Source organism: Vulpes vulpes, chromosome 6 (assembly GCF_048418805.1).
Source record: "Vulpes vulpes isolate BD-2025 chromosome 6, VulVul3, whole genome shotgun sequence".
Classification (NCBI taxonomy): domain Eukaryota; kingdom Metazoa; phylum Chordata; class Mammalia; order Carnivora; family Canidae; genus Vulpes; species Vulpes vulpes.
The window spans coordinates 71,081,888-71,106,616 of NC_132785.1; the positions used below are offsets into that span (position 1 = coordinate 71,081,888).

A 24,729-nucleotide genomic window follows, 5' to 3' on the forward strand; every position below is an offset into this window, starting at 1 on the left:
GTTCATTTTCCTCCTCTTGAACAATCCAAACCAGGAACATGGGCATGGGCCATCATACCTAAGACCATTGCTCAGCTGGAGAGTGGGTGATGGTAGGCAGGTAAGTTAAAATGAGACAAAGTGCTCATCAGAATATATCATTCTATTTCTTACTTGAGCATTCTCCTAATTTTGTAAGTTTTAAAATTAGATTTCAGTTTCTGAAGAATTGATTCTGACAGTTTTTGGCAGCTTAATTGTTGCTTTAGTGGGGCAGTAAGAATTTTGTAGTTTCCTAATCTGTTATTTTCTGTGATATTACCCTGTAAGTTGCCGTTTTAATTACACACTGAAATTCATCATTAAAATTAATTTTAAAATGTAAAATCTAAAACAATGATGTTTATTGTTTTAGAAATAGGTGTTAGAAATTTTAAGTTACTGATAATAATATAAGATGATTTACTCTCTCTGAAAGAATGGAACACATCACTTGAGAGAAGCTCCAATTCCATAGGTTTTATTTTAAAAATTTAAAAATATTTTTTATATCTATTTACTTTTTTCCACTGTTAGCTTGTGTTTTTTGTCGAAAAAATGATGACTGTCCTAATAAATATGGAGAAAAGAAAACTAATGAGAAATGGAATATCACTGTACATTACTATTGTTTGGTAAGTATAACTTATAATTAAATCCTGGAAATTTTATATTCTTCTAAAGAAGATAATTAGATCTTGGTGGTTGGTTTCTGAGATTTGGATAAGTCATTTTACTTTTCTTGATCTCATTTTGCCTCTATGTAAAATAAAGTTTTTCATTTATCAAATCCTAAGATTGTGAAATTAGTTCCTATGTATGAAGGAAGACCAGTCATCATTATCTATATATTTTTTGCCTAACCTTTTAGGGCCAAAGTGAAAAAAAGGAAAAAATGATTAGACCTCTTAAGGGAATTGTTTTTTTATCACTTTCTTGTTTCCATTGTTGCTAGTGATAAATCTCAGAAAAGAGTCCTTTGAAGGTTCAGGGAGTAAAAGGAAAGTATTTTATTTCACAGAGAACCTGGAAAGAAAGGTTCTGAATAAAGAAAGAAATATTTGTGGAAAAGGAAGTAGGTGAATATATGGGCCACTCAGAAGAAAGAAAAAGTGATTTCATACTGAGAATTAGTCTCATTTATTTGCCCTTCCTTCTACCAACTTTTCACTTACTGAATCTATACCATAAGATATTAATGGCACCTTCACTGCCTTGGTGTGCCAAGGCTGCAGTCAGTAGTAGCACAATATTTCTCGATACTCTTTGAGTTACATATTGCTACTTAACAAATTATCCTGAATTTTAACAGCTTAAATAGTTATTATCTCAAACATTTTCTGAGGGTCAGGATCCTGCTATTGGCTGAACTGTAGTTCTGGCTCAGGTTTCAGTCATATGGAGGCTAGACTTGGGCTGGAGGATCCACCTGTGATACCTCACTTACATGTCTTCTGGCCTTAGTACTTAATTAACCCTGTTGTCAAGAGGCCTCTCTATTCCTTACTTCCTAGGTAGCTCTGTAGGTTACTCACAGCATGTTATCTGGCTTCTTCCAGAGCAAGTGATGAAAGAGAGGGAGAGAGGGATAGACAAACACCAAGATAGAACCATATGACCTAGTCCTCACAGTTGCATACTACTGTCACTTTTACTTTGTTCTATTTGTTAGAAGTGAGTCATTAAGTCTAGCCCATGTTCAAGGGGAAAGGAATTAGGATCCACAAATTTGTAGATCTGTTTTTATACCTACCGCAGCATCCATGTTAAAATTCTAGATGCTTCGAGAAAACATCTAACATATTTCTCGGTGGTTCTTTAAGACTATAGTTTTGTGTCCCAAGTGCCCTGTGCATTAAATAGACTTCTAGCTAGTCTAAGAACCTAATTACTTTGTACCAAGATTTAAGAGAACATGAATTTGGCATTCCAAATTTATTTGTAAGTTTGGAGTCTTAAATTTTGTATCACCAAAGAAAACCTTTTCATTTTTCTGAGAGTTTAGTTTACTTTTTATGCAGTAGAATTAGGAGAGCTATTTTATTAATCATTGTTTTTTTTTTCCATAACCAATTCTTAAGTAATGTGTATTTTTTTGTTTTCTCTAGGATATATTATTATATTGATAACAATAATCTTCTTCTCTAATCACAAATTTGAAGTATTTTTGAATTATTTAATATATTTAATTTGATGAAAATTTCCTTTATATTGTTTTTCATTAATGAGTATAATAATTCAAAACATACCTACCCTAGGCTCAACACTTATAAGATTCTATTTCACTATAAACAGTACAGTAATGTTACAAATGGAATGGCAGAGCTTAGAAAGACAATCTAGTCCACTGTTTTTATTTTTTGTGTTTAAGATCTCAGACATTAAATTACTTGTCTGGAGTTTCAGAAAGTTGGACATAGAGCCTGGTTTGCAAACCAGGATTTCTTATTCACAGTTCCATGAGTTTTCTTGATTCATATTTCCTTAACATATTTAAACTGAAGTTAAAAAATTTTTATTAAAATTCAAACTTCTGTGTTAACCGCGATTCAATAGGTTTCTATAAATACACCTTTTATGATCCAAAATCAAGCTAGATTTAAAGTTAGCCTGAAATGTCACTGATGAACTGAATTATTTCCGTAATATTTACTGTTATTACATTTATACCTTTTAGTATTTACTACTTTTTTTCTAAAGCTTCATTACAGGTGTTTTTTGCCTTGTATTTTTTCTTCTAGTTCCTGGAATACTTTTAGAACCTGTTAGTTAAATGTATAGTGTTAATGTATAGTGTCTTCCAAATCAAAGAATGTGATTAGCCTCTTACTTTGAACATAAAAATAACTATAATAACTATAAAAATAACTTGAAATTCAAGTTACGTCCATTTTTTTTATTGGAACATTACATATGTGTGTATGTATATTATATATATATTATATATTCATGCAATATATGTATTTTTATACATTCACACATTTTACATATATATGTATTTCAAGCTAGTTTCTTAGAATCTATTTCAATTAGAATTGAAAATATATTTACAGTTGATGTCAAGTGGAATTTGGCAGAGAGGTAAAGAAGAAGAAGGAGTTTATGGTTTTCTAATTGAAGACATCAGGAAAGAAGTGAACAGGGCTTCTAAACTGGTAAGTAGATTGTTTTACTCATTACACTAAATACGAAAAGTGTCATCATACTAGGGAATGTTTTTTCCACCAGTTTCCCTATTGGAAATTTATAAGACTTTTATGTTTAAATGCTTATTTCTGTCAAATAAGATAAATTTTAGAAGAAATTTTTGAAAATTTGCAAATAAAAGCAAGGTTAACCAACCCTGAATAATACATATGACAATGCTGATTCTACTTATTTTATTCCAACCTGTCCATCATTTCAGCCACTTCTACCTTCAGAATTATGACCCGACTTCCACTCTGCTGTTCTTCAGACCTTTAACCCTGAGTCAACCCAGATGTTTACTTTTTATTCTTATGCCTCAGTTGCTGAGTTGGCATAGTGGGTTGAGGTGGAAATTAAACAGTTATGCAGACCAGTAATTTATGATATCTCCACCTCTTGTGACCATCCTGTGATAATATGTACTTTTGTTCATTGCCTTCTCATGTTCTCCAAAATAAGTATTCTAAACTTTAACCCTGTTTTCATTCCGTTATAGTTTGTGAATCTATGGTATGATACCTATTGTATTAAATGCAAGAAAAGGACTGCAGGGTTCTATCTGGTCTGAGTAGAAGTAATAAGAGTTAGAAAATGAGAAGGTTAAAAAAAAATGAGAAACTTAGAAGTATAGAGAATTCTGTCCAGAGAATGATAACTGGAACTGATAATCTCAATGGTGATAAGAGGTTTCATTGTTACTCTGGAGTAGAGATGAAGGACATTGATACATTATAGTTGAAATCCAAGAAAGGTTGTCCCATCAATGTAGGGGTTATTTACAATGGTAACAAGAATTAAGATACAGAGAAAAGTGCCAAAGTCTGGAGATGGAAGAAGTTACATCCTGCAGAGGGTGTAGATGTCATTAGGATAAAAGAACCAGATTTTGAAAAGTATAAAGGCAAAATTGTGACCTACAACCTGCAACAGAGAACTAAAACAATGTTGTGATTGTCTCTTGCCTTTTTCCATATTCTATTCCCAACCCTTGTCAAGTCTGGATGAAAATTAAGGAGGATGGGAAAATAAGGATAGTGTTATTCAAGAAATTCTGTAAGGGAAGCAAGCATTTAGAGATCTTTTTTTAGTTGATGCAAAAAAAAATGAAGGCAATTAGTTTTGAAGATGTTGAGGATGCTGGAGATTAGATGGTAAGATAGAGTCTCTGGGATGCAAGAGAAAACCTTGGGAGAAAGGTTATCAGTGGCATTTGTCTTAGGATGGTGTGAGAGTATTGTATCAAAATTCTTCAACCTCCTGATGATAGTGAGCTTGTGAAAGATGACTTCAAAAGGTCTCCTTGTAAAAAAAAAAAAAAAAAAAAAAAAAAAGGTCTCCTTGTAGGGGGATCCCTGGGTGGCTCAGCGGTTGAGCGCCTGCCTTCGGCCCAGGGCGTGATCCTGGAGACCCAGGATCGAGTCCCACATTGGGCTCCCTGCATGGAGCCTGCTTCTCCCTCTGCCTGTGTCTCGGCTTCTCTCTCTGTATATGTCATGAATAAATAAGTAAAATCTTAAAAAAAAAAAAAAAAAAGGTCTCCTTGTAGTTTGGAAATAAGTGGCTTTTAAAAACATTTGAATTTTCTCTGAATATATTATGAACCTTTTTTTTCTTCTTTAATATTTATTTTAGAGAGAGGGAGAGTGAGCACAGCAGAAGGGGGGAGAGAGGGAGAGAGAGAGAATATCAAGCATGCTGCACTAAGCGTGGAGCACAACTCAGGGCTTGATCCCACAACTCTGAGATCTGACCTGGGCCGAAACCAAGAGGTAGACACTCAACTGTGCCACCCAGGCTTTCCTATTGTGAACCTTTGAGAATATCTTGATCCTGAAGAAGTTCTCTTCATCTGTGACATTAAGCTAGAGTTTCATATGCGAGTTTACTGAAAGAGCCTCAGGTTGGCAAAGTTCTCTCCAACGACCTAGTGGTACTCCATGGGCCAGCATAAGATTGTATGAGTAACCATTTTAGAATGGCTATCTCAAGAGTTCTAAGATGTTTTAGATTCCACTCTGTATTTTAGTAATGATTGAATCATCTAATAGTCTTTGTGTTCTTATTATGAACTCTCTCTAAAATAAATAAATAAATCTTTAAAAACAGAAACAAAGACCCTATTTCTAAATAAGGTCACATTCATAGGTACCAAGAATTAGGACTTGAACATATCTTTTGCAGGGGATTGGGGTAGGGGTGGGGGGACAGGTGTTACTATGTAACCTATTATGGGAATCTTAACACTTTCATTTGGTTAGGATAGGGTGATTCTAGCCAATTTTTTTCACAGATTGGTTTTTTATATTGTTTTGCTATTCTTCTTGATGAATATTTCCTATTTGTGTTTATACAAACCCTTTAGTTGAAAATATTTTAGCTAGGTAGAAAGGAAAAGAAGCTTCTCTGTCCCATCCACATGTTAGATTAGAGATGACTCTTTTATCAGAAATTGTTACAGGAGTGGATCTTTAGTGTCTTTAGACTGTTTCTAGGTAGAACATTTTTTTTTTTTTTTCAGAAATTGCTTTAATAAGCCATCATCATAGCTGTAGTATGATGAAATAATTTTCTGACTCCCCACAAAGGAATATTTATTTATACCTTGGTCATATTATATTACTCAGATTTTGTATGTTATGACCTCTGTTTTCATATTTTCTTCTAGAAATGCAGTATTTGCAAGAAAACTGGCGCTTCAATTGGATGTGTTGCATCCCGATGTAAACGAAGCTATCATTTCCCCTGTGGACTTCAGAGAGAATGTATTTTCCAATTTACTGGCAATTTTGCGTAAGTTAATTGTTGAATATGAAACATGAATGTTAAGGAAAAGGGGAAAATGGATATGGATAGCCCAATGATCTAATCCTTTGTAAAATTTCTCTTCAGAGCTACACTGAGTTTACACATACATGCTACATATGTTGTTTATATATATGTTTAAAATTGCTCACTTCTTCCTTTATGGAGTCATTTCTATCTGCAAAGTCTTGGGAATTGCCAGTCTTCAATGGACTTAACAATTAATATTCACCTTCAATTTTCAGCTCTAGGATATAATATGAAACTTTATTCATATTATATGAATATTCATATTTTGTCAAAATTTCCACCTTACATAAGTTTAGATTTTTACATCACTCTTCAGATTTATGGTCCACTTTTCTTCCAAAGGGCCATATGTATTTCTCATTGAGTAAATTGACAGCATTTAAATTTGGAGGAGTCCAAAAAATAAATCACCCCAAGGCCCTGAAGTGTCCCTGACAGTATTTACTTCATGAATCAAGCTTTAAACATCCAAGATTTATGAATTTTAGTATTTTTTAAATATTTTATTTATTTATGAGAGACAGAGAGAGAGAGAGGCAAAGACACAGGCAGAGGGAGAAACAAGCTCCATGCAGGGAGCCTGATGCAAGACTCGATCCTGGGACTCCAGGATCACGCCCTGGGCCAAAGGCAGGCGCTAAACCACTGAGCCACCCCAGCCTCGAATTTTAGTATTTGATATTACAAGTGTTCTATTTCTTTTAGTCTTTGTGTTCTTGACCTGTTTAATGGATTGTTAGCATGTACAAAACCACAGTTTAGAAAATACAAATGGAAATAAATTTCATGGGTTAGGAATAAATTTTTATTTGCATTTTATACACTACATGATTAAAATATTTATTTTTAAGGTCCTTTAATTTTGTACATTGTTGAGTATAATGGTGTTGCTAACAGTATTACATAGGGTTCTCAACATAATACTAGTTATTGGAATTCTAAGAGTTAGGTCTTACCAAAAGGTTCACATTCTGAAAGTCCTGCTCTCCTTGATCATAGATTGTGAGACTGATTTACAGTGCCAAAGTTCCAGTCTGTTGTAGGTTAATTATGAGAGAAATACAAATGAATTTCCTCTTATAAATGTGAATTGCAGTTCTATCCTCATACTTTGTAACTTATTAGATGTTTCTAAATGATTTACATTTTTAGGTCATTTTGTTGGAAACATCGACCTGTTCAAATAATTACATCTAATAATTATAGAGACTCCATGCCATGTACCATTTGCTTGGAATTTATTGAGCCTATTCCAACTTACAGTATATTACGAAGTCCTTGTTGTAAGAATGCTTGGTTTCATAGAGACTGTTTACAGGTAAGTAATTTTATAAGCCTTTTCTGATATAAAATTTGTTCCTTGCTGATTTAAATTTTCTTTTATTTTAACGTTTTTTATTAGAGTTTATTTACTTATTTATATAGTCTCTACACCGAGTGTGAGGCTCGAACTCATGACCCCAAGATCAAGAGTCACATATTCCTCTGACCAAGCTAGCCAGGCGCCCCTGCTTTGAATTTTAAATTGTAAAGATTTGACAGTTACTTTACCTCTACTTATAACTTAAAAACAGCTTTATGAAAGCATATTTTACGTAAAAAGTTTACTCTATTGAACTGTACAACTAATACTTTAATAAATACTTTAGAGTACTACCTACTTAAAAGTTTTTGTTGTTTTAACCTAAGGATTTTGTTTGTATTTCACATGATTAAAACAGATTTAATCCCCAAGTTTATTTACATTTTAAGCTTAAAAACCAAGACATGTGAAATGATAATTTAACTGTAAGCTAATATATTTAAATGTTGAGGCCTTTGAAAGAAAAAAAAAACTCTGGTGTACACTTTATCACAGCTTCTTGACAGGGACTGATGACTGTTTAATGATTTAAAGGACTCTTTGAAAGCCACCTTGTATGTGAAACTCAGTGACAAGTTTGAGTTTTTTTTAAGATTTTATTTATTTGAGAGAGAGAGTGCATGCGTTGTGGGGAGGCAGGGGGAGAAAGAGAAACAGACTCCCTGCTGAGCAGGAGCACAATGTAGGGTTTGAGTCCAGGACCCCAGGATCCTGACCTGGACTAAACGCAGACACTTAGCCAACTGAGGCACCCAGATGCCCTCAATGACAAGTTTTTAAGCAAACATCATGAAACACGTAATATTAAGCAATTTAATATTTATTTTGATTCAGAAGATTCATGATTATTTTAAGATCTTGCTTATTGATAGCATCAAATATAATAGTATACATACGTGAAAGTGCCAACTGATAGTTACAGTTAATAGAATGCCAGATAACAAAGGATTTAATTAAATTTGACATTTTTTTTGGAGCTTGCCTTTTATTATTGTTTAGTAAAAAAATGTTATTATTTTTTTTTAATGTTATTATTGATTACAGGTTATCCACAAAAGTATTTTTTAGAGTTAGGAGATATTATAAATCCTCTTGTATTTCAAGAAAGTCTTAAAAGTAGTAATAGTCAAAGTATGTGAGTCAAACAATAGACAGTAATTCTTCTTGAGTAGTGAAGTAGCAACTTCTTCTTGAGTAGTGGTCACTCAACCTAATACTTAGATATACTTTCAAAATTGTAGTTTATCCTAATAAACCACCTGCAGTTTCATCAGGAGTGGTTGTCGCCTGCCTTTGAATTTAAAAATCTTCTAAGCTGTCCTGATCACTATGTAGAAACAGAGAATATTCAGCACCTCATGGACCCTACTTTATAGCACATGTGGATAGAATGAATGATGCACAGAAGTTGAGTATGGGTTCTTTTGCTGCTGCCTACACTCAAGCTCTATTGGTATGCCCGAAGGCCAGAATAGAATAGGGAGATTCTTCAAGGAGAATTTGAGATTCAAAAGAAAAACTGGTTAAAATAGAATCAGAGATCAATGAAATGGAAAATAATCTAACTCAAAGGCTCCTGAGAAGATCAAATCCATATCCCAAATTCCTTCACTCAAAGAAAGGCAGCAGTTGAGTTCTCCAGATTGACGTTGACATTAACCAAAGAAATAATCTTTTTCAAGCCCGAGGACCACATTTTAATTTTAGCACTATTCATAATTTTTATAGACAATATTGGATTTGTTGATCCTCCACCACCAAAACTCCAAGGACTCAAGACACAGAAAATGACAAGGGGTCTCAGTGGAATTGTACTGCTTGTATTTTTTTGAAGACCTACCTTTCTTTTCTTTTTTCTTCTCTTCTCTTCTCTTCTCTTCTCTTCTCTTCTCTTCTCTTCTCTTCTCTTTTCTTCTCTTTCTTTTCTTTCTTTTCTTTCTCTTTCTTCATGTGTGAGCAGGGGGAGGGGCAAAGGAAGATGGAGAGAGAGAATCCTGGAGCAGACTTCACCTCTTGACATGGGGCTCAGTACCAGGACCCTGAGATCATGGCCTGAGCCAAAGTCAAGAGTTGACTTTGAGCTACCCAGGCACCCTTATGGCTTGCTTTTTTTCTTTTTTCTTTTCTTTTCTTTTTTTTTTGTTTTTTGTTTCAAAGCTCTTGGTGAAACCTTATAGGAAGAAAAGAAATAAGCTTTAGCTCTTTAAAAACTGTTGACTGCCTCATGGTGCCTGCCAATGGGCAGAGGAAGAACCTCAGAATTTCATGGTACTCTTGGCTTTGTCTTTGTCTTCCCTAAAAATTTTCTACTCTGAGAAGCCAACATCTAGGGTCTAAAGATGGAAAGGAAAGCATCATGCATTGTCTGTAAAAAATAGGCAGTGAAATATCCCAAAGCTTTTCCCACTGTCTAGTCTCTCGATTTTGCTTTAAGTGATTTATTTTTCTTATTTTCTCATATTTCTATAAGTATAGTTTAATAGTCTTTTAACTGATTTTCTTTCCTTTTAGTGATTAAGCACAATCATGTCCTTTTTTTAAGCTGTATCTGAGAGAAACCGTGCCTTAAAATAAAAAAGCTTTAATGAAATGAAACTGCACAAAATAACTTTCCTATACCTATTCTGTACTTTGTCCTCGTGAGTGCCGATTTTCTGTGAAGACATACAGACAGATGGTGCCCAGTGAATTGCAGGAAATATTACAAGACTTCTGTCTATAAAGTCACACTGTATGCTGACTTTAGCAGTGAGCGACACATCACAGTGTGCGTTTTTTGTTGTTTAAGATTTTATGTATTTATTCATGAGAGACACTGAGAGAGGCAGAGGTATAGGCAGAGGGAGAAGCAAGCTCCCTGCAGGGAGCTTGATGTGGGACTCCATCCCAGGACCCCGGGATCACAACCTGAGCCAAAGGCAGATTGGCATCCTTTTTTTTTTTTTCTTTAAAAAAAAAAAAAAAAACACCGTGTTTAATCTTCTACAGGGAAGATTGAAAGATTTTTAACCCACTGACAGAGCAACAAAGTTAAGCTTTCTTTACCTGCCCGGTGTCCCATAGAACTTTCACAAGAGATTTCTATTGGGAAAGTACAATTTTCAAAACTAGCAACAGTACTTACACCCCTGGTTTCAGGAGAGATTTACATGCTTTACAAAGAGACCATCAGTATCTAATACTGACTTGATGGTAGTCCCATGTATTTATAAAATGAGGCTATCCAGATTTAGGACAATTGAAGAAAAGCTAAAAAAAATTAAATAAAAAGCAAACTTGAACACTGAAGCAACCTTAAGCCATCTCTTTATTTTGATGATATATTTTTATAAAGAATGTAAATATTCAGATGGTCAGAAATGTATGTAAGTAAATGAAATCAAGGAGAAGAAATAACTTATGCATTTTAAAAACCAGAATTAGAAAATTACATGTCAACGGATACAGTGGGGCAGGGGGAAGTGCTGAAAATATAACAAAAGGTAGGAGATAATGATGACTATTGCCCAATGGAGATGTTTGCAAATAGATAATTTTTAAATAACTTAGGATTATTGTAGGTGATCTGTAAGAATGTCAAAGCTTTGACTTCCAGGCTTTGCATCTAATATATTGGAAGAAATATGATAATCCTAGTTAATTAGACCACAGAACCAAAGCCCTTACATATGGTGCATTTTGTTTTAAAACCAGGCCTTCATCTGCAGTTCTGTGTGAAGATTGATAAATCAGGTTTGTTTGTTTGTTTGTTTGTTTTTAAAGATTTCATTTATTCATGAGAGACACAGAGAGAAAGACAGGTAGAGACACAGGCAGAGGAGAAGCAGGCTCCATGAGAGAGCCTGACACGGGACTGGATCCTGGGTCTCCAGGATTAGGCCCTGGGCTAAAGGCGGTGCTAAACTGCTGAGCCAGCTGGGCTGCCCGATAAATCAGTTTTTATTTGTTTTATTAATAAACTAGTTTGGATAAAGAAAACTACTTGAGTATATTTTTTTGCATGAGCCTTGAACTTTTTTATATTTAGGATTATGCCATTAAAGGTGGCAGGATGGAGCCTATTTTGTAGGGTAAATTTTATAAATTCTGTTAGTTCTTAAAAAGAAGTGTTTTGTAAAAGGATCCAGGGAGTGTAGTTCATAAATATCATGAAAATTTATCTTTACCTAATAAGTTTAAACTGTATGAGAATTTTACAAAGGAAATTTATCTTACGAGTTTGTATTTGTGTCATCTTGTTAATTTTGAAAGAGTTATGTTATTTTTCAAAAACAGTTAAAAGGGATCCCTGGGTGGCACAGCGGTTTGGCACCTGCCTTTGGCCCAGGGCGAGATCCTGGAGACCCGGGATTGAATCCCATGTTGGGCTCCCGGTGCATGGAGCCTGCTTCTCCCTCTGCCTGTGTCTCTGCCTCTCTCTCTCTCTCTCTCTCTGTCTATCATAAATAAATAAATAAATAAATAAATAAATAAATAAATAAGCAAACAAATAAATAAATATCTGCCCCAATCAATATATAAGAAAAAGGAAAAAAAATTGCTTCAGTTGTTAGTAACAAAACACAGAGAGGTTCTCAAACTTGACTCTATTTTCCATAGGGCTTTTTGTGAGCACTGAAAATACCAAATTTCTAATCCTGTCATTAAAAAGTCAATAATATAGAAAAATAAAATAAAAAGTCAATAATAATACTTACAAAAACGTAGGTCTGCTTTATGCAAATAAAAGAATCACAGCACCAGGAGCACTTGTTTATAAAATAAATAGGAACATGCAGTTGTTCCTTCATTAGAGACCAGTAAGAACTAATTCTCGAGTCATATTCAGTAAAGGAGCTACAGCGCCTTTTCCATTCTGTCACAAGTCTTAACTGAAGTAGTAAATGAAGTCTATCCTATTAAATAACAAATACCTGAAGAAAAATTTTTAATTCTCTGAACTTCATTAAAGGAAGAACAGTCCTATGCAACAGAATGAGAATTGTATGTAATTAAGCATATTTCGTTATTTGTGACCACTATAAATGCTATATGCTTTTGGATTTTGTAAAAGAAGAGTGCAGATTAATATCTTAACATTGATGGAAACTTTTCACTCTGTATGTAGAGAATTGCCACTATACTTGGTCAGTTTGGATTTCTCCATCATCCCAGTGGTCATGTTCTATCTTCCTTATCTCCTATGTTTTTTGTTTTGTTCCCCTCCATACTATCCATTTCCTTGGGTCATAGCTAATACTAAGGTATTGATACCAGTGTACAGTTGGCTCCTGAAGGCCTTTAGGTTCAGAGATTTCAGTGATTCGTTTCCCTCCCACACTCTGTGTATGTGTCCCACTTGCTACTAGTGGGTTGTTTTTGTTTTTGTGTGTTTTTTAAAATTTTTGTTTAAGCCGCTGGGGCTCAAACCTATGACTCTGAGACCGAGAGTTACATGCCAACCAGGTGCCCTGCTACTAGTGTTTTTGAACCTCAGTTCTTCTGTTTTCTTTATCATTTATAAATCATTCCCTAAGTCTGTCAAGTCTACCTAATAGTTATTGTGTCTTTTTTTTATTGCTAACCTCTGCCACTTAACTTTAGATGCTTTCAAAAAAAAATAAATAAATAACTAGACTTTTGAAAGAGCCCACTAACTGGCTTTTTTCCCTGCATACCTTATTCTGTATTAACTTTTTATATACAGTGCTGGCTTTGATTTCCCTAATTCATAACCTCATTACAGAATTAGACATGCAATGCAATTCTTATCATGTAATCCTAAACATATTATTAATTAGTTCCCTAATCATATTGTCCTTTCTCTTACCATGGAGACTTGATACGTGCAATTCCCTATCCTTATAATGCCTTTTGTTCTATTTCCTAGCAAATCTTTGTTTCCTCTTCCAAACTTAGCTTTGACCTCACCATTCTTGTGACATTTTTGTCAAGGCTCTTAGACTTAGATATTTACTCCTTTCTCTTCCATGTTTATACTTGAAATGCACACACACTTTTACAAAGTATTGTATCTCATCATTCCAATCTAAGTTATTTGTTTCTATTTTTGGTACATAGCATAATGTTTGCTACCTATACAGCAGGGGTTAAATAGTTGTTAAATGAATGTGTGGTACTAGTTTTCTGGGCGGGGGAGGATTGGCTACTCTTTCTAGTAGGTTTGTAGTTTTCTGTCCCTGAGAGTACCCTCTGCCTGCTGGTTCTGTGTTTCTATTTACAGAAGCAGTGAGAATAGGTTTTATTATGCTTTTCCCCTTTTAGGAAGAACACTAGTTTAGAGATTGAGTTAAAACAGATCCAAGGATATTTTATAATAACATGTATTTAAACATCCTTCCTAGGTGAAGTAAGCCAATACTTTTACTGTTTTAATCAGTAAGTGATGGACAACATGATATGTGGGGACCGAAATGACATTGGATAGCAAAGGTTGAGAAAAAAATATGAGATAGATGTAAAACTAAGAACCGTCAATTCATTAACTTATTTTTTTGGTGATTAGGAAAAAAGATCTCAGAATTTTAGCAGAATAACTTCATTTATCAAAGCCTGAGAACTAGCATAGAAAGTGTTTTCATAATAAAGTGAAAAGTAGCACATGTTCTGTTAGCTATTATAATCTATAACCTGATACCTTGTTAAATTATTATTACTATTTTTTTAAAGATTCTATTTATTTATAGAGACACAGAGAGAGAGGGGCAGAGGCACAGGGAGAAGCAGGCTCCATGCAGGGAGCTTGACATGGGACTCGATCCAGGGTCCCCAGGATCAAACCCCGGGCTGCAGGCGGCACTAGACCGCTGCGCCACCAGGGCTGCCCCCCTGTTAAATTATTAACAATAGGTTTTCTCTTTTCCATTATAGGTTCAAGCAATAAATGCAGGAGTGTTTTTCTTTAGATGCACAATATGCAATAATAGTGATATATTTCAGAAAGAGATGTTGAGAATGGGAATTCATATTCCTGAAAAGTAAGTACCATTTAGCCTTTTGACAAAAAGATAATTTAAATGTAAGATTTTAATAACAATGGAAATAATTGTTTATGTTTTGATTAAGTGATCATGGACAAGTAGTCATCTTAAATGGGGAAATATAAAGCTGCCTCTACCACTGCCTCCTCCTTCCCAGATTGCTAGTTCTTGAGAGCAGGGACTGACTTCAGTATCTCATTAGTTGATTTGTAGTCTCTTAATAAATCCTCAGGTGTGTACAATAGTAATTTTTTTTTGTACAATAGTAATTAATTGGCTTAGATACTAGCATAATAGATTTTTAAATGGTATGTATAAATTAAAAGAATCAAGATATGGTTTAAAATATATAATAGGGATTTTCTTTAATACTTAAAGATGAGGAATCCGAAATAATGTTACTAAACTTGAAATTTAAAAATTAGAAGTGAAAATTTGGAAAAATATAAATTTTAGAACATTTCTAATTTTTCATTTAACATTTGAAAATTCACTGTGGAAATAATCAACTGCAGGATAAAATGACACTGACAGATTTATATCTTGAAGAGAATGATTAATCCTGAAAAGAAAAAGGTTTATCCTTATTCCTAAGTATGTGAAAAGTTTTTGTTTTTAGATTTCATTACTAATCCTTTTATGTAACATTTTAGTTGAAAGTGTATTTTATATCTTCATTTACAGAGATGCATCTTGGGAATTAGAGGAAAATGCTTATCAAGAACTTCTGCAGCACTATGAGCATTGTGATGTCCGAAGATGTCGTTGCAAAGAAGGGCGAGACTATAACGAACCTGATAGGTATAATGGGAAGTCCCAATTGTGCTTACTGTCCTTATTTAAACCATCAGTTAAAGAAGTAGTTTTCTAGTTAATAAAGTGTGCTTTTGCTTTTAGGATGTTTGAAGTTTTAGCTTGAGAGGAAATATATTTATTAAATGCATGTTTACATCTGTTTACAGAGAAATTATAGCTGTCAGCATGGTTGTAACTGATTTATGTGGTGTATTTTCATGAGGCTTCATTTTCTAGAGCTGTACTGCCTTAAATGATAGGCACATGTGGCTGTTGAGTACTTGAAATGGGGCTATTCCAAATTGAGAGGTGTTGCAAGTGCGAAATACACAGTGAAGACTCATTTTCTTAATTTACTAAGGCTGCCATAACAACAGAAATTTGTTTTCTAACAATCCTAGAGGTAGAGGTATTGGCAAATTTTATTTCTTCTGAAGCCTCTCTCCTTGGCTTGCACATGGTTGATTCCCTGCTATGTCCTCACATGATTGTCCCTCTGCCAGGTCCTAGTCTTCTTTTCCAATAAGGACACCAGTCATATTAAATTAGGGCCCACCCATATGACCTCTTAATTTATCTTAATTATCTCTTTAAAGGTCCTAGCTCCAAATATAGTCACATAACGAGGTGTAGTGGGTTTTAGGACTTTAACATGAATTTGGAGGGGACACACAGTTCAACTCCTAGCAGCAAGACAAAAAGAACTTAGAGTATCATGTTAATAACTTTTTATATTGATTACATGTCAAACAAAATGATATTTTGGAAATGTTGAAATTCATTTCACCTATTTCTTTTACCTTCTTAAATCAAGTTGCTAGAAAAGTTTAAATTCATTAAATGACTTGCATTATATTTCTATTGGATGGCACTGTTTTGTTGAATTTATGGAGGATATTTCAATAAATTTGTAATCCCTGTGACACAATCGTACATGGCAAGCTGAAACTTAAGTGCAAAGCAGAATATTGGGAGCCTTATTTCTCATGGAAGGTGATTTGGCTGGGTAAGCTATCTTATTTGCAAAGACTCCGCTGATGTCTGCCAGCTTTGAAAATTTTCCGTAAGCAGCTCTTACCACTACCATATCCCTGATTTCCGGTTCTGAGTTGGGCTTTTTCTTTTATGTGCATGTTACAATGTAATTTATATTATTTGAGTTTGTTTTTGTCATTAGACTAAAAATTATTTAAGAGCAGAGATCTCTAGATTTCTAAGAAGCAATATGTTCATTAATATTGATATTTTCTAAATTTATTTTGGGCTATTTTAGTTAACCTACATATATTGCTTATATATCACTGGTCGCCCAGTCAGTAGTTACCAAACTCCCCTTCTCTTTCTGACGGCTATTTGAAATTGCTATCCTTTGTCTTTTCTCCTGGGACCTAATACCTGCAATCTGAATGTTTGGGGGTGTTTTTGTAATCTCACTCTCTCATTCTAGTGATAGGAAGATGGTTTTGCTGAGAGGCACCATGGTGTAGTGGTTAGGAGCATGGGTCTCAAGCCAACTAAACTAGGTTGAAAGCCTCACTATTGAGACTTAACTAGCACTGTGAACTTTTTTTTTTTTTTTAATTAATTTTTATTGGTGTTCAATTTACCAACATACAGAAAAACACCAGTGTTCATCCCGTCAAGTGTAGCACTGTGAACTTAATTGGACAAGTCATTTACCCCTCTGTGCCTTGATCTCTTCTCTTTTAAAATTAAGGATAATAAGGACTTTTCCTATCACTTAAAATTATGAGGATTAAACTTTTTGTGTAAAGGCTGAGAACTGGACCTGGTGTATAGTAAGCACTTATGTTAGCTGTCATCTTTCATCTTTCTCTCCATTATTTGGCAGAACTCTTTGGGAGAGACACACAGAGAAGACATATACGTACATACCCATATCCACACAGAAAGATTCACTTAACATCTTATGGAGTGAAGAGAATCCAAATACCTCTTTTTCCTTCTTCCTTTTTTTTTCTTTTTTTTTCTTTTTTTTTTTTTTGAGAGAGAGGATATATGTGAATACATGGAGGCAGGGAGCTTGAGGGAGAGGGAGAGAGAAAATCTTAAGCAGGCTCCACACCCAGCATGGAGCCTGACACAGGGTTCTATCTCATGACCCTGAGATCATGACCTGAGCCTCAAATCAAGAGTTGGATGCTTAACCAACTGAGCCACTCAAGCATTCCCCAACTACCTCTCTTATCACCTGTATATCCACACACCTAGGGAGTATATCCATTATTTATTCATAGAAGGAATACCTATAACCAAATAAAAAATAGGCCCCACACCACAACCCACACCCACACCTACACCTATACAGAAAATGTGAGTGTGGACTGGCATATATCACACAATTCAGTGGGGAAACTTGGAGGTGGGGATGGAAGGAAACAAAAGACTCTAAATATGGGCAAGGTCATAAGTCTGGATATTGTTGAGCTGAGCAATACTGGATTTCTAAACAAGCATTTGTAGAAAACAATTCCTCACATTGAATATGAAAAGTAATATTTTAGGTAAGATAATATATTTTCTGATGCTTCTTCCATGTTGGATGCATTTATATAGCAAATTTCCTATGAGCTAGTAATTTCTAGATATAAAAGAAATTTTTTTCTTTCTTAATTATATTCTTTCTGGTATATATATTCCTGTGTATGTACATGTACATGTTGATATTAAGGTATTTTAAGTTAATGAGTATTTAGAAGAGGAGGTTACAAACATAATAAGTGAAATAGAAAAAAAAATACTTTAAGAAAAAAATATAGTGCAAAGCAGGTAATCTTTTTCCCCTCCTTTGGTTGAAGGGTTGATTTTATGTGAGATGGACAGTGTAGCCTGTGGCAGTGCTAGTGGTTGGAATTAGACCAAGTTAATACCAAAATGTAAACATCTGCTTCTCTTTATGTCCTCAGCAAATGGGAAATAAAGCGCTGTCAGTGTTGTGGTTCTAGTGGAACACATTTAGCTTGTTCCTCATTACGGTCATGGGAACAAAACTGGGAGTGTTTGGAATGTAGAGGTATCCTCTACAATTCAGGTAATATTTTGTAATTGTGAATAAAGATTTTTTCAATTGTGTATTATTTAAAAATTTCTTCTGTATCTCTGTAATGCTAACATTGGGTTTTAAATCTACAGAGGATTTCCAAAAAGCCAAAAAGCATTCATTACCCAACACGAATAATGTGGGAATAACTGATTGTTTGTTGGAAGAATCATCACCTAAATTACCCAGACAGTCACCTGGAGCCCAGCAAAAAGATCTGCTGAGGTATGTATTGTATGTATTTTGAATAGAAGAAAAATATAAAACTCTGTTTTTTTTTTAAAGTAAGCTCCTTGTCCAGTATAGGCCTTGAACTCATTACCCCAAGATCAGGTATCACATGCTCTATTAACTGAGCCAGCCAGGTACCCCTATAAAGCTCTGTTTTGAGAAAATTACAATAGGAAGTGGATATATACACACTTAGAATATTGATCTTAATATTCTGGACAAATGTTTTTTAAACTGCAGGACCAATGTTAGGTCATGAAGTCAATGCAACCAGCATTAAAAAAGGAAACCAAATAGGATAGAATAGAATTACAAGATTGCATTACACATAGAATGTATATAAAATTTATTTTATTGTATACTGAATCATGATGTAAAAAATAGAGATCATTTTCAAGGTAGTTTAAAATATATCAAGTATACCATGTTACTTGGTTCAAAGGAAGGAATTCTATTTAATATAGCGATTTTTTAAAAAAAATGTCATTTGCTTGATATATTTGCTGTCAGTGTCAGAGGTCTAAGTATTACCTCTTTAGAAAGTTTAAGGTATACTTACAAGTATTATTGTATTAATGCCTAAATATTTTCCTACCTGGGCTGATTCATTCCATCCTTAGGCAACTTGGTGGTACCCAGCTTCTGGAAGGTCACCATACTGATGCTACGCTTAGTGCAGACACCCAGTTGGCATTTCACACTACAGCCCAGAACTCGTGTGCTCAAGCCATCCTCATGCCGCAGCCTCCTAAGTAGCTGGGACTACAGGCATGTGCCACTGCACCCAAAGCAAAATAAGTAATTTTCAAAATCATTCATAAACATTTAAATAAGACTAGAATTAGAACTTAGTATCAGGTATTTATTCAGCTGAAGTTAAGATTTTTAAGTACGTGTGGCTTTGCAAAGGCGTTTATAGAAAAATTAGGCAAAACTAACATTAGTAGCTAAGCATGATGAACTACTTTTTTGTTAAAAATAGTATCAAGTAAAAAAAAAAAAAGTATCAAGTTAGTGGCGCCTGCGTGGCTCAGTTGTTCACATATCTGTCTGACTCTTGATTTTGGCTCAGGTCATGATCAGGGTCCTGAGATCTAGCCCTGCATGGGTCTCCATGGTCAGGAAGGAGTCTGCTTGAGATTCCCTCTCTCTCTCTGTCTCTCCCCATCTCCCTACCTCCCACCTTGGCCCACCCTTCATATGCATGAGGGCTCACTCTCTCAAATAAATAAAATCTTTTTAAAAAAATAGTATCAAGTTAAAACTCAGAAGATAAAGAGAATTTCTGTGATATTTGATAACTAGATTTATAGATAGAAGTGGAATATGAAGTACTATTTAAAAAAGTGAAGAATTGCTGCTTAAGATACCACTTGTTAACTGAAAACTTGTTACAGAAGTTTTTATAATATTTTTAGTATCAAGAAGGATGTTCACATTAGTTTAAAAAATTTTAGTATGTAGATTTCTAAACATGTTATACCAGGAAAGTTTGATTCCTTGTTCCATGCTTTAACATCATATTTTAAAAGAATAGCATCAGCATTTCCATTCCAGGCAGGAGCAAGGAATCAACCTGCTACATGAAGGCATATTTCTGAAGAATTGTCTTACTTCCAGAAGACTTTGGTTTTCCTGCAACCTGGATTAATGTATAGGGGTGTGTGAAGAAAGAAAAAAGCAAAGCCTGGTCCACATTGGAGCATTGTAATGTTTAACCATGAGAAGGATTTATACTTGCTGTGGAAAGATGATCCATAGACATTGTTCCAAACAGGATTATTTTGAGTACATTAATTTCAGTTACAGATAGAAAAATTGAGGCCGAGAGCAATTGATTTGGTCCATGCAATTGCCAGGAAGTATTGATAAGTACAGATTGCTAGGCCTCATGCTCAGAGGTTCTGATTCTGAGAACCTCAAGAATTGCATTGTGGCTCAAGAATTTGCATTTCAGGGGCACCTAGCTGGCTCAGTCAGTGGAGAGTACAAAACGAAACTCTTGATCTCAGGGTTGTAGGTTTGAGCCCCACAGTGGGTGTGTAGATATTACTTAAAAAGAAAGTCTTGGGGGGGGGGGAATTTGCATTTCTAACAAGTTTCCATATGCTGCTGTTGGTTTGGAACTACACTTTGTGAATTACTGCTATAGGCTAAAAAGTACTATTTAAACGGTTGTGAATTGTGTTTATAATATTAACTCTACTGTTAAAACTAAATTTATAATTAGAAATACATTGTGAAATCTTAAAACTGTGGTTCTCACATAGAGTAAGCAGAGGTGACATTTGTTCTATTTCTGAAGGCTCTAGTAAACTTCAAATGCCTGTAAGTAACTGATTGTTATAGCCATTGGCCAGGAGTGTGAGATTCTGAGCTTCTTTTATATCTGAATCTACTGAATTGATCAAATTTGACATAATCTATCAACATTCTCATGAATCATTTATGACATTAGATTTTAATTGGTAGGAAATTGGGGAAGGAGTCAAAAATTCAGAATTAAGTCAAATAGCTTTTTGGTTCTGGTGGCAGCTATTGTCTGATTTTGGGTGGGAGTTGGGGAAGAATTTCCTTCTTAATTTTTCTATATTTTATTGGCTGAACTGCTGTGTCATGTAAAGTACTGTGGAATACTTAACCTCTATGTTTTAAATTCATGTTTTATAGGCAAGGCAGCAAATATAGAAGAGATATTTCAACAATTATAATGGAATTAGGATTTCAAATTAAAAAAAAAACTAAAAGATTATGGATTAATAAAGCCAATATCTGGAATAGTGCCTTAGATGTATTCAGAAATCAAAACTTTAATCCTTCACATACAATTGAAGTAGCATATGTCAATGAAAGTGATAATTTTGGAAGAGAGCATCCTGGATCAAAGCAAGAATTCCTAAGTCTCTTAATGCAACATCTTGAGAATTCACCAGTGTTTGAAGGTTCCTTGTCAAAGAACTTGTCTCTAAATTCTCGAGGTAATTTTATTTATTATTGTATGTACTGAATATTACCGTGTGAAAGAGGTAGCTGGTTAGAATTAATATTCAATTCCTGTGGTCAAAATGTGTAGTTCGCTTTGTTAGTAAGCTACTGATTGAATCACAGAAAAGTGGAAAAGAGGGAGTGGTATTTTTTAAAGTAAATTTTGTAGTGAAACATTTTCTGTTTAAGAATATGCTTAATTTCTTTTAGCTGTATCCTCCTTGGAATGAATTTATAATTGAGTGTAACTTCTTTAAAAATGTACTTTATATTCATTCTAATTGCATTTGAATAGAGTGGCCAAATGGAATGGATGATTATTTGAGCCCTTCTTGTTCACATCTTTGGAAGTTGCAGATAGGATATTTCTTCACAGCCTAGGACTTTTATCACATAATTTTCTGGTCCACATGTAACACATTTTTAAATATACTTTTGCTTTCAAGAATTTTTCATGTACATTTATGCATGTGATACTTTTCTGCCTTCTGGTGAAGAATTAAAACATGCATTTCAGAAGAATGATTAATTCTAGCATTCTTTTTTAGGAGCTTTTATATCACTTTTGCTATAATAGGAAATTTGAAAGAGTGTGAAGACTTATTTCATTGCATTTGAATTTTCTCCTGTATATTCCCTAGAACTTCCTTACTATTGCCTGAAGCATCATTAAAATAGTTGAGAAACTACCAAGGTTTATTTTTAAATCTTTTATATTATTTGTACTATACTATGTATAGTACACACTGTTTAATTCTAAAATCCCTTAATAAAAAGATCACTCCAAATAATCAGTAATGTTAACTCAAAACAGTTTTGGTATAGTGGATGAGTGCATAAATTCACAAAATCTAAATTCAGTTTTGTACATTATATCTTTAATTACAGAGTCTTTTTGGAACTCAGTTTCTGTATCTGTAAAATGTGACTGCTATGTAGCATATAAGGTTATTGAGTTTTTATTATTAGTTCATGTATTGATAATATTAATAATTTTGCTCTGAACAATATTAAGAAAAATAAAGGAAAATTTACATGATATCTTTTTTTTTTTACATGATATCTTTTTGACTTATCAAAGTAGCTAAAACATTTTATTAAGTTTTTATTTTAATTCAATTAGTTAACATACCATGTTGTATTAGTTTCCGATGTACATTATGGTAATGCAACACTTCGTGCATTACCCTGTGCTCTCCTCAATTCCCATCAGCTATTTCACCTATGCTCCTACTCCTCCTACCTCTCATACACCTCTCCCCTCTGGTAACCATCAGTTTGTTCTCTATAATTAAGAGTCTGTGCCTTGATTAGTGTGTGTGTGTGTGTCTCATTTTTTCCCCTTTGCTTATCTGTTCTGTTTCTTAAATTCCACATAATGTGTGAAATCATATGGTATCTGTCTTTCTCTGACTTCTTTTGCTTAGTAGCTAAAACATTTTAAATGATAATTTAAAAAATACTGAAAGCTATGAAGACATGGTATGACCACATACACTCTTGGGAGTAAATTTGTGCCATTTTGGAAAATAATTTAGCCCTATTTATCAACAACCTTAAAAATGTTTGTATCCTTTGAATTATTAATAACATAGGTAGGAACCTATACTCATCGAATAATAAAAGATTTATAAATAACAATATGGAGGTAAATACTGATCATAATACTATGTCTCATATGGTTGAAAATACAGCTTACCCGAGGTAGCTAGTAATAAGGAGATGGTTTACATTGCAATGCATCTATAAATTAGTCTTAATGCGGTCATTAACTGTAGATTTGAATAATTTTGTATAATATAGAAAAAGTTTACAATATAGTAAGTAAAAAAAAAAAACCCAGCAGTCAAACTATTTGTGTAGATACTAATATGCATTTGAGAAATACATATCAAAGTGTGCACACGGGTTATTAGGGTGATAGAATTATAAGTAATTTTTATTAAAGAGTTTCTGTATTTACATTTTTTCTATTATGTTACTTTGTATTCAGAAAAATATAGGTAAGATCTTTATACATGATCCTAGTTTCTATGAATTATTTTACATTTATCTAAGTCTTAGTTTTTTTTGCAATTTTTAATTTACTGTATATGTATTCAATATTTTTGGTAATTATTTATAATAATAAAAGAATTATATTTGATGTATTTTAATCTGTATTTACAGCTCTGGAGGAGAATCTTTACTATGAAGCTGGCAAAATCCTTGCCATTTCTTTGGTTCATGGTGGTCCTTCACCTGGTTTCTTTTCTAAAACCTTGTTTAACTGCCTTGTTTATGGGCCAGAAAATACCCAACCAATTTTAGATGATGTTTCAGACTTTGATGTGGCACAAATGATAATCAGGGTAAGAAATGTACTTGTTAATTAAAATATAGACTATGTTCTAGTTATATTTGTTTTTTTTGTTTTTGTTTTTTTTTTTTAATTTTTTTTATTATTTATTTATGGTAGTCATACAGAGAGAGAGAGAGGCAGAGACACAGGCAGAGGGAGAAGCAGGCTCCACGCACCGGGAGCCCGACGTGGGATTCGATCCCGGGTCTCCAGGATTGCGCCCTGGGCCAAAGGCAGGCCGCGCCACCCAGGGATCCCCTGTTCTAGTTATATTTGAATGTAAATAATGGATCTACAATAGAATAATCTGTGCAGTAGTCAAGGGATAACAGTATTTCTGTTTACCAGCAGAGTTCACAACCAATTAAGAGATTTTTTTAAAAGATTTTACTCATTCATGAGAGAGACAGAGAGGCAGAGGCATAAATAGAGGGAGAAGCAGGCTCCCTGCAGAGAGCCTGATGCGGGATTCAGTACCAGGACCCCAGGATCATGACCTGAGCCAAAGGCAGGTGCCCCCCAATTAAGAGATAGATGTTAAAGTCATACAGCTAGAGATCAAAGAACCAGGTTTGATGTTGCTAAAACCAATTAGATAACATGACTTTGGTCTGTGGGCAAAATGGTTTTTTAATATTCCTCAGAATTAGATGGATTTATCTTCCCTGCCAGAGACAATCTAAGGCAGGTTCCTTATTGTCTGCTACAGAGCAGATGAAAGTGTGCTTTATAGGCAGATAGATCTGCAGAGGAAGGACTTGGCTTACGAGTCAAAAAAACTTACTCTAATTCCTACTGGGAGATAAGTGTGATAGGTGGAGAGAAGAACCAGGATAAATTTCTTCTTATGGAGCAAATGGGGAGACTGGGTGTTTCTACCCCATAAGTATCATTACCTACATGCTACTTATTTGGAAACTAATGGAGATAATGA

The 24,729-nt window shown here is 34.2% G+C and overlaps 1 protein-coding gene across 4 annotated transcripts in view; it reads left to right on the top strand.

The window, feature by feature from the left end:
• The window catches only part of G2E3 (G2/M-phase specific E3 ubiquitin protein ligase), a 56,553-nt gene that overhangs the window by 21,684 nt on the left and 10,140 nt on the right, over nt 1-24,729 (top strand). For all 4 annotated transcript variants that reach the window (XM_026007652.2, XM_072761308.1, XM_072761306.1 and 1 more), the window contains 10 exons: nt 556-653; nt 3,072-3,173; nt 5,873-5,997; nt 7,192-7,357; nt 14,273-14,379; nt 15,067-15,183; nt 18,105-18,229; nt 18,331-18,463; nt 21,140-21,447; nt 23,624-23,805. In XM_026007652.2, coding sequence (XP_025863437.1) covers nt 556-653; nt 3,072-3,173; nt 5,873-5,997; nt 7,192-7,357; nt 14,273-14,379; nt 15,067-15,183; nt 18,105-18,229; nt 18,331-18,463; nt 21,140-21,447; nt 23,624-23,805 — 1,463 coding nt within the window. The remainder of the gene's footprint in view (nt 1-555; nt 654-3,071; nt 3,174-5,872; nt 5,998-7,191; nt 7,358-14,272; nt 14,380-15,066; nt 15,184-18,104; nt 18,230-18,330; nt 18,464-21,139; nt 21,448-23,623; nt 23,806-24,729) is intronic.